Below are 14341 nucleotides of genomic sequence, written 5' to 3' on the forward strand. Positions count from 1 at the left end.
TCCTAAGTTGGAATTGCTATGGTTGTTCACGACCAGGTTTTGTCCCTCAAGCAACCTTTCTATCTTCTTTAGTTGCTCTTGATGTTTTCTATTTAATGGATACTAGACTCGATAAGGATGCTTCAGATAAGCTAGTTTCTAATCTTCCTTTTGGTAATGCGTGTTGTATTCCAGCGGATGGGCAATGTGGTGGCTTGACATTACTTTTGAATGAAATAAATTCTAATATTTCAATTGTTCTTGAACATCCTCGTTATATTCATTTTTTTGCTTCTCTAATCCTAAAAATGCTTATCGCTGGTACATTACATTTTTATACATGTATCCTCAAACGGAAAACAGCTTGAATTGTGGAAGGAATTACTTACTCTCAATACCTCTGCTGATACTGCTTGGTTTCTTATGGGACTATTGTCATTGTATAGAAAGCTGTGTGAGCTATCGTCATTGTACCACAAAAAAAAAAGATTATAGAGAAATTAGTCTAATTTAACTGATTGCTAATTAGCCTAGATAGGTTTTGGATCCTGGTTCCGCCACTGTCTATACGAGTTTTGAGTTTCTGGGCATGAAGCTTTTGAGAATCAATCGCATTTTTCCATCAGTAGTTGAATTGAAAGAGTTTCGATTGAGAGTTACTTAGGGTTTGTGTCTGCATCTCAATATTTATTTGAGAAGCGGGGTCGGGGTTGAATTGTTAAGCATGGATAAAGAAGTACAGAGTTGGAGTGACGGGAAGAGGGAGGAAGGAGGAGGAAGGAGATAAGAGGGAGGGAGGAGTGGAGAGATCGAGTAGGACAAAAACTGTGGAAAGGGTGGTATTGTAAAATTAGAATTTAAGAAGAGTTTAACCATTGGATGTAAAATTTTCCACGTGTCTTCATCTGGTTAGAAGCTTAGGTAGGAGAGAAATGAGGGTTAGGAGAGAAACGTGGTTAGGAGAGGATCCGAGTCCATTGAGAACACACATATATCCATACAGTGCAACTAAATTGAAAACACACACACCCACTCACACACGTATGTATCTATGTTATACTTTGATCCAGTTTCAAAGTCATTATTGATTTCAAAGAGTACTAATCCCATGCTGCGTTGCCATGCGATTCTATTTCAATATCTATCCATAGTGACAGTGCGTGACTACTATTCATAGGAGATAACACGTACCATGCCTGATCGAGTTACAATTGCTAGCTTAATCAGCTAATAATATTACCCAACTCGATCATAATGTAGAGAGAAAGCTGATGGTGTCTTGGCGAGGTTTGCATAATGCCTCGAAGGGCTCAGCTTTAGCCATGGCTTGTCCTAGTCCTTCTGCCATGTCAATTTCTTTCCCATCTATTTTCTCCCATTCAAAGCATTGAATCAGGGCGCCCAGTATCAGTCCCATCAATCTTTTCCCGAGAGGAGCTCCAGAACAAGCTCGTCTCCCAACACCAAAAGGAATCATCTTAAACCCTTCAGTACCACCAGTCTTGCCGCTTCCAAATCGATATGGCATAAATTCTGTTGGATTCTCCCACAGTTCAGGATCCCTATGAATGCTCCAAGCATTGACCAATAACTGTGTGCCACGAGGCACGTGGAAACCATTGATCGTGCATTCCTCCGATGACTCGCGCGGCACAAGAAGTGGCGCAGGTGGATATAACCTTATTGCCTCGGTGTATATTTTCTGTAGGTATTCTAGTTTAGGCAGATCTGCTTCATCTAAGGGTCGTTCCAATCCAACATTAGCTTCTATTTCTGCTCTAGCCTTTTTCATTTCATCTGGATGGTTGAGAAGAACTGACATTGACCACTCCACGGCCGTGGATGCAGATTCAGTCCCAGCACGTATAATTGACTGCACACATTTGCAAATATTTAATTGTAATGAATTTATGAAAATAACACAATAAAGAGAAAAATATTGGTAATGAAAATATCACACAAAGAGAAGAAATGGAATACTAAAACGAAAATCCATGTTAGAGAACAGGAAACCCTTGTTATATTACTATAAAACTTACGGTTATAACACCTTTCATGGTTTCGTCTGTGTAAAACTCAGGATCTGTCTGTTGCAAAGATAGCATTATATCGATCAAAGTTGGCTTACTCTCAATGCAGACTCCATCACTCCTCACCCTCCGGTGCTCGTCGATAAGGTTTTGAAAAAATCGGTCCATCTTCTTCATCAATTTCATCATCCTCTTCTCCACCCCTTGAAAATCCACCACTTGAAGAACCGGGAAGAAATCATTAAGATTTGAAATCCCATGGATCTCCTTCAGCTCCTTTATCAACTCCCTAAAGCTGCTCGCTTCCTCCTCGGCTCCATCTTCACTATAATACCTCTTCCCCGCTATCATCTTCATCATGACGTTGAAACTCAGCTTCTTCAACCTCGGTCTCAACTCCACCTTTGCCCAATTCCCACTAGTACTTCCACCGCAGTCTTCAAACAGTTCCTTGAGCAAAACACGGACTTCCTCCTTCCGAAAATTCATGAGCATGGTGAGTTGCTTTGCGGAGAAGAGCTCTAAGGTGGTAAGGCGACGGAGGGTGCGCCAATAATCACCGTACGGAGCCCAAAGTAGTGATTTGTAGTTGTAGTTGAGATGTTTGCCGGCAAGGGAGCGTGGACGGTTTGCAAAGATGACATCGTTCTTTGTAAAGCATTCTTCAACCGCAGAAGGTGAAGAGATCACAAGCAGGTTCCGAACTCCCAATCGGAGAAATAAGACTTGACCATATTTCTTAGAGAGTTTGTGGAAAGTCCGGTGAAGTGGTTCCTTTTTGTTTCTGAGCAAATGAAGATGACCTATAATTGGTATAGAAGGTGGGCTTGGTGGGAGTACTTTTCTATGGTTACTTGCCCAGTAGTACTTTTGTGTTGTGAACTTGGAGACGAGCAGAATGAAGAAAAAACCCAAGCTCATGAACCAGAAATAATATTCTTCCATGACTGAAATGATCGAATTGTTTCTCTAGCTGCAACTTCAAGAATATATATGTGGACTGCAACTTCACTATATATGTATAGGTATATAATATTTTTTCCTTTTCTAGACTGCTTATCTTTGTGTTAGGTCCACGCTAATGAAGACTATCGTTTTCATTCCAAAAATTCTCCGAGTATCGTCAGTGATGAGATCAGATATCCAGTATATTGTATTTTTCTATTATTAGTGGTACCTTTCAAATGATGCTGTACTACAGATTCATGTACAATAATTAAGATCTTACATACCTTTAAGGGTCGGATGATTTATTAAAAGCAAATAAATTAAGAATCGACACAAGACCTTAGATTAAGTATTTCACATGCATACATTAAATTAGCTAGCTAGCACATACAGTCGACATAGATTTAGTCCACTACATATAAGATTCTCTATTCCATTAAGAAAAAAACCAGCTAAACCGCCCATCTTGCAGTGACTGTTGTAGCATGTCATTTTCAGCCAACTAATGCAAGGCATACAACAAAAATACCATTGTCAAACTGAACATATATATAACTATTAGTCATTCAGTTAATTTCCTCACTAAAGGAGTATCTATAAATATTAGATTAATTTTTTTTATTACATAAATTAAATATATATATATCTATATATATATATATATTTTTTTTTTTCACTTTTTTATTATTATTTTTTATATTATTTTTTATTTTATTAATTTTTTTTTAAGGAGAAACCACTAAGGAATTGAAAGGTAGGTTGTGATTTTACCTCCATCTCTAAACAGAAAAACTCATGTCTTGAACAAGAGAATCAATTACATGCATATCACTAACAATAGACATAAGAAGGCCAAATTTCTAACCAAAGAATCACTCTTGTTAACGGGCAACTAAAACAAATTGCCTGAGGCCCACCGAAGGTCGGTGGCTTGAGGTGGCCGCCTTAGGCTGCGCCTCTTAAGGCTGACCCTAGATGAAATGAAAAAAACCTCCTCAAGGCTGGCCATGGATGAATGAAATAAAACTCGTAAGTTTATATAAAAGACTATTTTTTTCTGTTTTGTTCACTCCTTCACAGAGTTAAGCATCCATCTTCAAATTGAATATGTAATTAATGCAACATGCATGTCATATATTCTGAAATATGAAAGTACTACATACATATTAAAGATTACCATAGTTAGTAAAATACACAATTTGTTTAGTACGTGAAAACTACGTACCCGTATTAATCGGGTATTTCATTAAATAATTTGTCGAAAAATTTGATAAAATATTTTTAATTTTAAAATATTCATTTTTGTTTAACAAAATACAAAAACAAAGGTAAAAATTATGGCTCCAAAAATTTGAGAAATTTCACTAGTCTCTTTTAAAAATACGAAGTATGAAAGTATTTTTAAGAAACATGTAAGTGCGTGTTTTATTCGCGTACTATATATAGTATATATGTTGTACTCTGTTAAATTGTAATGTGATAATGTGATTCAAACAACTGTACTGCAGGATTACAGAATGTGTTTTTCAAGTAATTACCAAATCAGCATGTTAATCTAGTAAGAATGAAATAGCTAAAAGGCCAATTAGGTAATATCCACAGAGCTATTTAGCGGGAACATTTAACTAGCTAACAACCAAACAAGACTCGTTCCTTGCCCCCCAAAACTTATATCTCGCCCTTCTCTTTCCCCCCTACAACTTGGTGCATATTTTGCATCTGCCACCATCGCAGAAACAGCGCTGGTGCAGTGTGTACCTATTCCTCCTTGTGGCCGGCCCGCATATACGGATTAACATCCAAAGATATGTATTATCCACCAGGTCCGCCTCCACTGTATTATCCACCACCCCCGCCACAGTTTTACGCCCCACCGCCCTTGCCACCACCCCCAAGGCGATACTCTCCGTGGCTTGTGCCTCTCATATGCTTGGTTAATCTTGGAATGTTTGTGTACGAAATGTATAAGAACAATTGCCCATCTAGACACCCAAGGGATCAGTGTATGTTAGGTGATCCTTTTGGCAGGTTCTCATTCGAACCCTTCAAAGAAGTCAAATGGATTGGTCCTTCCGCAGAAACGTAAGGATTTTTCGTCTCTCTGATCTAGCTCAATATTTCCATTTTGTGTACCTTTATGTTCTTTTTGTTCCCCTTTTTCTTTTGCTTATTATGATTTCAATATAATTTTCCTGGTGTTTCCACCCAGAGGATATATAATATGGTGAAATTGAGATGGCTTTTGAAAAGATAGAATCAGTTTTACCATGTATTGACTTCAATTAGTTGTTTTGGAAGGAGCAGGTGGAGTTTGAGAATTGATGATCTATAACTATGAAATTTCAATTACATTGGATTTAAGATCAAAAGGTGAGATTAAGACCATAAAATTATTTTAACAGATCCACTGAATGTACGTTAATTCTAATCATAAGTGATCAGAAATTTATGGAGAACATATCTGATAAAATAGATTACTGATATCATTGAAGTAATGAACAGCCTCAGCGTTGCAGCAAATTATAATGATCGAAGGAAAACTAGAGGCTTAGAGAACTCCTGAAAATCAACATTGATCCAATCAGCTCATCCACAACCGAACCCCAAATATGAAACACATCAATACTTTGTCTATGCAATGGGTGGTTAGTTAACACAGTAGCAGAACCTTGTTAAAGCCATCCAAACCTTTATATGTGAATACATGCATGATGGTGCTGGTGGTTGTGTAACAAACTAGCACATCCAACTTTATAGTTAGTCCAGTCAGGAATGCATCCCAAACCTTGATATAATGCTATTTTTCGCAGTATTAAGAAATTAGGAGGCCTCGATCAGCAACTAGTTGTGAAAGGTGAATCGTGGCGCCTTTTCTCTTGCATGTGGCTTCATGCTGGAGTTATTCATTTAATTTTCAACATACTCAGCCTTGATTTCGTTGGACTCCGACTTGAGCGCGACTTTGGATATCGTAAGGGCTAGAAACTAATTCCGTATATTCAATTCTAGTTTATTCATGTTCTTACTGTTTCATTTTGGCTGCAGATAGATTTGTGTTTGTGTATGTGCTTGCTGGGTTGGGCGGAAGTGTAGCGTCTTGTCTTCGTATTATTAAACAAGACTTGGCATCACATGCTGTGTCAGCTGGCGCATCTGGGGCAATTTTTGGATTGTGTGGAGCCTCCCTTTCTGAGCTGATCACAAACTGGACAATCTATGATGATAAGGTAAATAGAGAAACCTCTCCTAGCTAAACATCGAATCTTCTACTTATGTTTTCTGAATTGATATTGCAATTATGTCCAAAACTGCGTCGTTTCATACTTCCATTGACTTGTCCTATTCAGTGCTCATCGATCATGATACTCGTTCTCAATCTTGTCTTGAACGTGGCCCTTGGATTTCTACTGAAAATGGACATGTCAGGTCATATAGGAGGTTTTGTAGCTGGGTTCTTCCTCGGTTTTGTTTTTTTCATCAAGCCTCAGTTTGGATATATAAGCAGCAAGTTTATTCCAGCATACCATGAAGTCAAACGTACACCAAGGCACAACTTCTGTCAATATTTCCTAGCGATTGTAGGTCTTGTCGGATCAATTGCTCTGTAAGTTGCTCATTTGTTTTTCTATTTTTGCCATTTATTGAAGAATATATGCACAGCCTAGCCTAAAGAGGTTTAGCTTAACTAACTTGCATTGGTTGACAAATTTGTTTATCTTGTATTAATTTGCAGATTTGCGGCTGGCTTCGGTAAGCTATTTAACATTAAGGAAATTAAAGAGAAGTTGCCGAATCCCGTCAACAATTATTGAGCTACGTCTTTAGTGAAAATTGTACAAACAAAACCTTCTTGAAGGCTCAACTGTCCTGTTCTGCAAGTATAACTTACACCAGAAACTATACTTGCTTCTATACCCAAAACGTATTTATGAAGCACATGCACATGAAGATTCAACTAAATTTTTTTCTGGGGTATGGATGTATCTTGAGAATGCGCAGATGTAATACATATGACAGAGGATGGTTTTGGGGGAGTAAAGAAAGATGAGCACTTCGTGGATGGTTGCTAGAATTAGTATTTATTGAAAACGTATTCATGGCAAGCTGTTTCTTGAGGTTTCAGAATTTTCTCAGCTTTCTGGATTAAGCCGTGCTTGTGTTGACAAAGCCTTATATGATGATCCCACAACAAAAAGTAGCTACCACCAAAAAAAAAAAAAATGGGACTTCTGTAAATTAAATGAAATGTTATTTTTCTCATGGATAAAAAAAAAAGTACTAAAAGTTAGACTGAAATCAAGGTTCAGCACCAGATCTGCACTTGCCATGTGTATGTACGTGTAGTAGGAACTATTAAGTTTTCTAATGTTTATAAACTATTCAGTTAGTGACAAAAACATATTTCCGTATAAAATAGAAAAAAAATAAAATAAATAAATCTTTTGACATCTTGATGAGCAATTGATGTTGCTGCATAAAATGTCTGTTGCTACAAGCCTACAACCATAGGATAGGGCAATTTGCAAGTAGCACTGTTGATCTATAGACTGAATAAATTACTAGAGCGAACTGCCTCAAATTTTTGACACTAAAACATGGAACATGCGAAATAGAGAACAAAGAAGAAAGGAAAACAAGAAAGACCACCAAAAGATACAGGAGACTCCTCAAGGGGGAGGTTGGGAGAGTACTCAAGGGGGGAGGGTGAATAACCCAATCCGAAGGGCACGTCCTCTTGAATGCCAAAGACGCAATGAGAATTTACCGCTATATATGTTGGCTTGTCTACTGACATTGACCAGCTAAAATGGGGAAGAGACATATCGATTGTAACTTGATATCATTGAAAATATGTAGATCGAGCTCACCAGTGAAGCAAAGTGCATCTAGTATTCAAGGCAGAAAACAAGTTTAAACCATCTGATTCGAAGATTAATATGAAGTTATGAACTGCCTCAAATTGAGCCTCGAAATGTTAATCATGCCACTTGATCGATCTCAAATGTGGCTGGGGCGTTGGGTAAATAAGTGAATGGTAGTGGTCATGAAGAGTCCTAAATGCAGTCTTTTCAATGTTCTTACCATTCAAACCTTCTCATCCCTGCGCAATTTGTTCAACAACTCATCTACAACCAGAATACCTACCGTACGCGGTGTTCATGTAGTATAGCCCAATATTCTCCAAGTCATTCTTATATTTTACTAAAAACTGAAGATGAAAAAGGTCTATTGCTTGGCCTTTAGCATCCAACTCCTAAAAACTCCATGCCTGCATGACTCAAGATTTCAGTTGCTGTTAATTGGCCATATTAACAAGGCTAGCTTAATACGTTCAGCTAGTGGGAGAATTGTCGATTGTATCACAATGCAATGATCTTGACCTCTAGTTGAAAGCAAATTACCTTAAGGTGTGTGGAACTGTTAGACCACGGGTAGAACGGTAGAACCCAACACATCCCTGCAGTACACCTACTGTGAATCCTTGTTAACAATAGCGCAAAGTAAAACAGATCGAATGTAGTCATGTAGATTACTTAGAGAAACCGGTTTCTGGTTGTAGTAGGAGAGATTACTTGGAGAAACCAGAACCAAAATACAAATATTCTAAAATGAACAAATCAACAGCTAATCAACTGGTCGAGCTATGTGTGGTTTGGGAATCTGAAACTTGTTGTAGAAGCTAACGGCTAATGCGCAGAGTTTAGTAACAAAATATTGAAATACACAAAATACAAACCACTCCATGTAACAAATGATCTACAATTATAAAAATTTACTTCACGCTGTCATATTAACTAGTCATTTAATTTACACCGTGTCGTGTCCGCCTTCCACTACAAACTGCATCTGCAATTTGTTGGAAGATCCCAGATTCATAATGTTACTTAAAATCTGTCAAGAATTGATAAGCTTAATTAGATTCTAAATCTGTCAAGAATTAATAAGCTTAGATTCTATTTTGAGCAATCAAGTGTGGCACACGGCCTTGTCCCACTGTAAATGAAACAAATCCAAACTTATGTAACTAAACTGAAACCTTTTTCAGTTGCTAGTAATTTTAATATAATTTTTTTTTTTAATTTTAATAAGGGTTTGGTACCATGTTTGTTTATTTTCAAGGATCATCAAGTAATTTCCTCACATCTATTATCAGGTAAAGTACCCAACTTAACCGCCTCAACCCAGAAAAATTCGTTCCTTGCCACCCAAGGACACCTATCTCCCTCCCTTACAACCTGGTGCACATTAGCATCTTGTCGGTGCAGTGTGTACCTCTTCCTCAATCCCCGTGGCCGAGATGGGGAAGGGAATGCCATACTCCGACGTCGAAAAGGGGCCAGAAAGGGGGCAAGAGAAGAGGCGGCACAGGAGTCGACCACCTCCGCCACAAATTTGCCCCCCACCAGAGAAGCCATGGTTTCCGTGGCTCGTGCCAGTCATATTTTCAGCCAATCTCATCATGTTCATCATCACCATGTATATCAACGACTGCCCGTCTCAAGAGAATCATCCTCGGTGCGTTTTGCCTTTCTTGAAGAGGTTCTCTTTCCAACCCTTCAAAGAAAACATCCTCCTTGGTCCTTCTGCACTCACGTAACAATTCCTCTCTCCCCTTAAGATTTTTATTTTCCGGTTCTATTTTCTTCACTGTAATGTAATTTTATGTCAAAATGGGATTTCAAAAGTTCGTTCGATTGGTAGTTTTGAGGATATAATCAACTGTTAGGAAAAAAAAGAAAACAAAAACAAAAATTGAATAAAAAAAATGCCAATTTGTCCTTTTACTTTCTAGGCTAGGTTACCTTGGAAGATTCAAACTATGACCAGTTCTAATCCTGCCCATTAAATTCATACCCTTTACTAACTTCTGAATTGGTTACAACTCGAAAGGGATCAACTTGAAAGACTTACAAATGTAGTTTATTGTAAGTGGAAGGGAAATTGGCACCAATCAGATTCTGAGGCACAACCATCTTCTTGCCATTCATTCAAACATTATGTTCTACCCTGTACATTGATACACTTTTAGGTATGCAATCCTGTAGAACTCTACAGATAAAATAGACAACTTTTTACTTTGCCCATGAACCATTATACCCCCATAGTGCAGGGGACATCACCTTTTCAACCACGAGTCACACATAGACAATGGGTCGGGGTGTTCTACTGAGCTGCAAAATTCATTTCTATTCATTAGTTAGTCTTTTGCACAATCAGTGTCACACCGAAACATCCAAACTTAATCCAATTGCTACTCTTTGCAGTCTGCAAAAGCTAGGTGCCCTTGAACGGAACTTGGTGGTGGACGACGGGGAAGGATGGCGCCTCTTGTCTTGCATGTGGCTTCATGCTGGAGTTGTTCATCTGGTTGTTAACATGTTAAGCCTTCTATTCATAGGAATCCGGCTTGAGCAGGAATTCGGTTTCAGTAAGAGCTTAGATTTAAAAAAAGTCTGTCAACTCAGTTTTAACATGATCAACGCACACTAACTGTTCTCAACTGTTTGCATTTTGGCAGTCAGAATAGGACCCCTCTACGTACTTTCTGGCTTAGCTGGAAGCTTAGCATCTACAAATCATGGAAAAGAATCTAGCGTATCAGTTGGCGCATCTGGGGCACTTTTTGGATTGTTGGGAGCCATGCTATCTGAGCTTTTTACAAACTGGACAATCTATACAAAGAAGGTAACCTTTGTTTTTCCTCTCTCTTGTTTTCAGTGACTCTCAGCTAGTAAGCTAAAAAAGATCCACTGCTACCATTTTATGTGAATATTGTGCTCATGTCCAAAACTATGTCATTTCAGGCATACTAAACCCTAACTCCAAAATACTTGAACCTAAACCACATAACAACATAGTTTCCTCACAACCACAATATCGGAATAGGATAATATAAGTGCATGATCAAAATTAGCTATAATCTTAGAACATATCCATGATGGACGTATCTTAGATCTAACTTTCTTATTCAGTGCATAGCGCTCCTCATACTCGTCAGCGTCATTGCCGTGAATTTGGCATTAGGTTTTATACCTAAGGTGGACAGTTCAGCTCATGTAGGAGGATTCCTCGCCGGATTTTTCTTTGGCTTTGTTCTTCTTGTTCGCCCTCAATTTGGATATGTAAGCCGCAAGTACATTCCAAGTTCCTATAATGGCAAACTTAAATCTAGGCACAAGTGGTATCAATATGTTCTAGGAATCACTGCTACTATTATCTTAGTTCTTGGGTAAGTATCTTTTTTGTTTCTTCATTTCTTTTTTACAATTTATTGAAGAATACAAACTAAAAAGTAATCACCCTCAATTCTCTGATAGATCTTTCTTTCTTTTACTTTTGCAGATATACATATGCCTTTGGCAAGCTATATGGTGTTCCACCAATGAAAAATCTGCCTTGATTTCAAGAAATCGAGACATTCTTGAGAGTTCACCTGCTAGTTCCTCAAGAATTGCAGGTATAGCACCACAAACTATAACAACACTCGAAAAGAGAAAAAAGAAACACTGCAAACTATACTTCCTTATATCAGGAATGTCAAACAAACACATGAAACACACACACATATCTAAAGTGAACTTATTGCCGATTTATGATTGTATACCTGTCAATATTCAGATGTAAGTGTATGTATATGATTTGCATACATCTCAAAAACCAGAGAACTAGAAGCTACTACAAAATTTGAATATGCTTTGGCATGGTATACTGGAGTTCATATGGCTCCATCAGATGTAGGAAATTACAATACTTGAAACATCACTTACATTGAAGTTTTATGACTCAAACGTTATTTCAGTATTTCTTATTCAAATTCTGCAATTAGCTCATTGTCATTGGTGTATGACTTAATTGAAATCTGCAATTTGTATCATGCATATGTGTTTGGAATCATAAATTTATACCACATGCATATACTCTCAGTTATTAATGAAGAACTATTTATTCTTTCTCATCTTTAACAATTTTTACAACATTGTTGTATCTTTGAGGAGATGACTTTTTTACTTTTTAATGAGCATAATTCGAGTTTTACCCTAAACTTCAAGATGGTAAACAGGGCATCGAGAAAGACACATGTACCTATATGGTATGACCCCAATAGAAATGAAATATTTGAAACATACTTGCGGGTTTGCATGCAAAACCAGGACCAAATATGTGATTTTATCATGGAAGGAAAGACTATTAGCAAAGACAGCAGGAATCTTCTAGGATAAAGAGTAGATGAAGGCAATTGCTATTTTCTAAGTGAAGATAGCAATGTAGACAAGTTCTGTAATTTCTGTTTCAGTATTTTTCTGCATTTGGAAAAAACAATGCCAGCATTGTTGTCGAAGATGACTTACCCTCCTAATTCATATGAAAACTGTACTTCTGGAAGACTTATTATATCCGAATTTTATATCAATCAACTTGAGAAACTTCATTAGATAACTTTAGGAATTTTGTTCTATTTCAATGTAAGCAAAATATAAGTTACAAGATTAGGAGTCATCAGATATTTTAGATCTCCACTTGCCAATATACAGACCTTTAGTAAGGAGGATCAAGTATTATAATTTCTATATCTCACACGACTCTGAGCGACCAAAAACTGTGTAACGATTGTTTGCAACATTGTCATATACAAAATCCCGTATGAAGCTGCAACCATCCAGACAGTATAGCTTCTCCCATCAGTTTCTAATCTAAGAAGGAGAAGAAAAAAAAAATGTGTGTGTGTGTGTGAGATCGACAAATACAACAAAGAGGAAGGACTTACAGAGGTACAAACTGTACGAAGAATGCTAGCTGGGGGAAGGGTAAGTCTATATGTTCCATTATCTTCACAACAGCTTCTGACTTGATGAATGATCTGAAATCCACCTTTTCATCTTTCAATATTATTCATATAATTCTTTAATAAATTCAGAAAGGTCATGATATATTGAAACTGTTACCGGTTTTGGAATCATCAAATTCAGAAAGTATTTTACCAAAAAATAATTTAAGAAAAGATCATTTTCTTCTTTGCCTTCTTCAAGGAAAAAAAAAAACAAAAGCAATGAATGATCCTGCCTTTCATCAGAAAGCTCCACAATGCAACTCAATTGATGCTGCTGTGCTTAAAGCTTATTCACAATTGCTGTTGACTAACACATAAGTTATTGTTATGGTTAAAGCTTAATCATTGTAAATACCTATCCTTTTCAACCAGCACAACACTGGATATATCATCAGGAGCTCTTCCCGATCTTCGTAGCAGCTTCCTCCCTGCTTCACTCTGGAGAGCTTCAAATCTCATTCTCCTGTTAGTAGTCAGTAACCAAATATAAATGTGATGACATGAAAACTTAAACCTCATATTCTACCACAATAATTCAAACTCCCAAAAATTTTAGACAAGCTTACTATGTTTCTTACACAAACAAAACCATAAAAAACTATCCAACAGAAGCATCATCAATTCCCAAATTGTTAACTTAAGAATCATCATTATCAGAATCTAGTTAAGTCACAAGAAAGAGAAGAATCCAACCTATTTTGATCATTATCACGCACGAACTTTACACCCCCATTACACAAGTTGCAAACACCTGTAAAAAACCATATTTCGCCAACCATGTTCAGTCATTACACAAAATGAAGAAAGAGGTTACTTTAACACCAAGCGCAAGATAGCATGAGAAAGAGATCATGTGCTAAAATGATCCGGTTTACGTACCGTCAAATAACATGATGGGCCTCGTGTCATCTTCAAAGAAGCTTGAAGTTGCTTCAACCCAGTCCACTGAATCTCCTCGGGTTGGGGATACAGTAGCAAAAGTCGTGAGCTTTCGTCTAACGTGCGCTGGCGGAGACAAGCGTAGTGGCCTTACTCGTACGAACCCACCAGGAACCAGAAGCGCCATTGAAACTGACGATGGTTGGCTTCGCCGCCCGCCGCTGGCTGTTATATATGAAACTGAGATTTGGGAGCGTCACTCGTTTTGCGCTCGGTTTACGTGGCTTCATAAATTTGGTACCACGTGGATGTTATTATACCACTATTATTTTTTAATATTTATTTATTTATTTTTTTATAAAGTGAGTTTTGTATTCACTTCAGCATTTTGAGGAGTGGGATTGCGAAGCTGAAAATATTATTAAATACTTAGCCGAAGTGCCGAACTCCCAAATTCCGAGGTACAAGAGTCGGTTAATTATTATTATTATTATTATTATTATGTTTTAGAGAAACTGAATTTGAGAGGAATTTGCTGTGTATTTTCATTGATAATAGGAACCTCTTTATATAGAGGATTACAATGCATAGAATCTCAATCATACAAGAAAAATAATCGTACATTGAATAGGAATCTAAATCCTCCTAATTTAATCCTATTACCACTAGAGCAAGT

General features: G+C 37.4%; 4 protein-coding genes across 11 annotated transcripts; 2 read left to right on the forward strand and 2 right to left on the reverse strand.

Annotated features, from left to right (window-relative positions):
* Nucleotides 1-996: 996 nt before the first annotated feature.
* LOC112188437 (cytochrome P450 81Q32) lies at nt 997-2969 on the reverse strand. The gene is made up of 2 exons (XM_024327553.2): nt 2019-2969; nt 997-1852 (listed from the first exon to the last, which is right to left on the reverse strand). The coding sequence occupies exons 1-2, from the start codon at nt 2952-2954 to the stop codon at nt 1229-1231; spliced, it is 1560 nt and encodes a 519-aa protein (XP_024183321.1). The 5' UTR covers nt 2955-2969; the 3' UTR covers nt 997-1228.
* A 1647-nt stretch (nt 2970-4616) lies between these two features.
* LOC112191006 (RHOMBOID-like protein 5) lies at nt 4617-7090 on the forward strand. Its single transcript, XM_024330535.2, has 5 exons — nt 4617-5039; nt 5768-5928; nt 6003-6184; nt 6305-6561; nt 6691-7090. The coding sequence occupies exons 1-5, from the start codon at nt 4765-4767 to the stop codon at nt 6767-6769; spliced, it is 954 nt and encodes a 317-aa protein (XP_024186303.1). The 5' UTR covers nt 4617-4764; the 3' UTR covers nt 6770-7090.
* A 2038-nt stretch (nt 7091-9128) lies between these two features.
* On the forward strand, nt 9129-12345 carry LOC112185518 (RHOMBOID-like protein 5). 8 transcript variants are annotated; one of them, XR_005805624.1, is made up of 6 exons: nt 9131-9551; nt 10223-10386; nt 10477-10643; nt 10931-11187; nt 11301-11415; nt 12110-12345. XR_005805624.1 is itself a non-coding variant. In XM_040513726.1 (5 exons), the coding sequence occupies exons 1-5, from the start codon at nt 9256-9258 to the stop codon at nt 12121-12123; spliced, it is 756 nt and encodes a 251-aa protein (XP_040369660.1). In that variant the 5' UTR covers nt 9129-9255; the 3' UTR covers nt 12124-12345. The 8 variants fall into 8 exon arrangements, 6 of the variants coding, with proteins under 6 accessions (XP_040369660.1, XP_040369657.1, XP_040369656.1 ...); XR_005805625.1 differs by having other exon boundaries at nt 12019-12152; XM_040513726.1 differs by lacking the exon at nt 10931-11187 and having other exon boundaries at nt 9129-9551.
* A 29-nt stretch (nt 12346-12374) lies between these two features.
* On the reverse strand, nt 12375-13910 carry LOC112185519 (DCC family protein At1g52590, chloroplastic). The gene is made up of 5 exons (XM_024323775.2): nt 13666-13910; nt 13480-13537; nt 13142-13249; nt 12724-12816; nt 12375-12605 (listed from the first exon to the last, which is right to left on the reverse strand). Exons 1-5 carry the CDS (start codon nt 13850-13852, stop codon nt 12524-12526), a joined length of 528 nt encoding a protein of 175 aa, XP_024179543.1. The 5' UTR covers nt 13853-13910; the 3' UTR covers nt 12375-12523.
* Nucleotides 13911-14341: the final 431 nt, after the last annotated feature.

This window comes from Rosa chinensis, chromosome 2 (genome assembly GCF_002994745.2).
Source record: "Rosa chinensis cultivar Old Blush chromosome 2, RchiOBHm-V2, whole genome shotgun sequence".
NCBI lineage: Eukaryota > Viridiplantae > Streptophyta > Magnoliopsida > Rosales > Rosaceae > Rosa > Rosa chinensis.

Excerpts from the sequence above, each read along its gene's own strand:
- LOC112188437 (XM_024327553.2), bottom strand. The coding sequence starts at position 2,954 with ATGGAAGAATATTATTTCTGGTTCATGAGCTTGGGTTTTTTCTTCATT. Across the intron at positions 1,853-2,018 it reads CCATGAAAGGTGTTATAACC|TCAATTATACGTGCTGGGAC; the intron begins GTAAGTTTTATA and ends AAATGTGTGCAG.
- LOC112185519 (XM_024323775.2), bottom strand. The coding sequence starts at position 13,852 with ATGGCGCTTCTGGTTCCTGGTGGGTTCGTACGAGTAAGGCCACTACGC. Across the intron at positions 13,538-13,665 it reads GCCCATCATGTTATTTGACG|GTGTTTGCAACTTGTGTAAT; the intron begins GTACGTAAACCG and ends GGTTTTTTACAG. Across the intron at positions 12,817-13,141 it reads GTGCTGGTTGAAAAGGATAG|ATCATTCATCAAGTCAGAAG; the intron begins GTATTTACAATG and ends GGTGGATTTCAG.
- LOC112191006 (XM_024330535.2), top strand. The coding sequence starts at position 4,765 with ATGTATTATCCACCAGGTCCGCCTCCACTGTATTATCCACCACCCCCG. Across the intron at positions 5,929-6,002 it reads TGAGCGCGACTTTGGATATC|ATAGATTTGTGTTTGTGTAT; the intron begins GTAAGGGCTAGA and ends TTTTGGCTGCAG. Across the intron at positions 6,562-6,690 it reads CTTGTCGGATCAATTGCTCT|ATTTGCGGCTGGCTTCGGTA; the intron begins GTAAGTTGCTCA and ends ATTAATTTGCAG.
- LOC112185518 (XM_024323774.2), top strand. The coding sequence starts at position 9,256 with ATGGGGAAGGGAATGCCATACTCCGACGTCGAAAAGGGGCCAGAAAGG. Across the intron at positions 9,552-10,222 it reads CTTGGTCCTTCTGCACTCAC|TCTGCAAAAGCTAGGTGCCC; the intron begins GTAACAATTCCT and ends TACTCTTTGCAG. Across the intron at positions 10,387-10,476 it reads TGAGCAGGAATTCGGTTTCA|TCAGAATAGGACCCCTCTAC; the intron begins GTAAGAGCTTAG and ends GCATTTTGGCAG.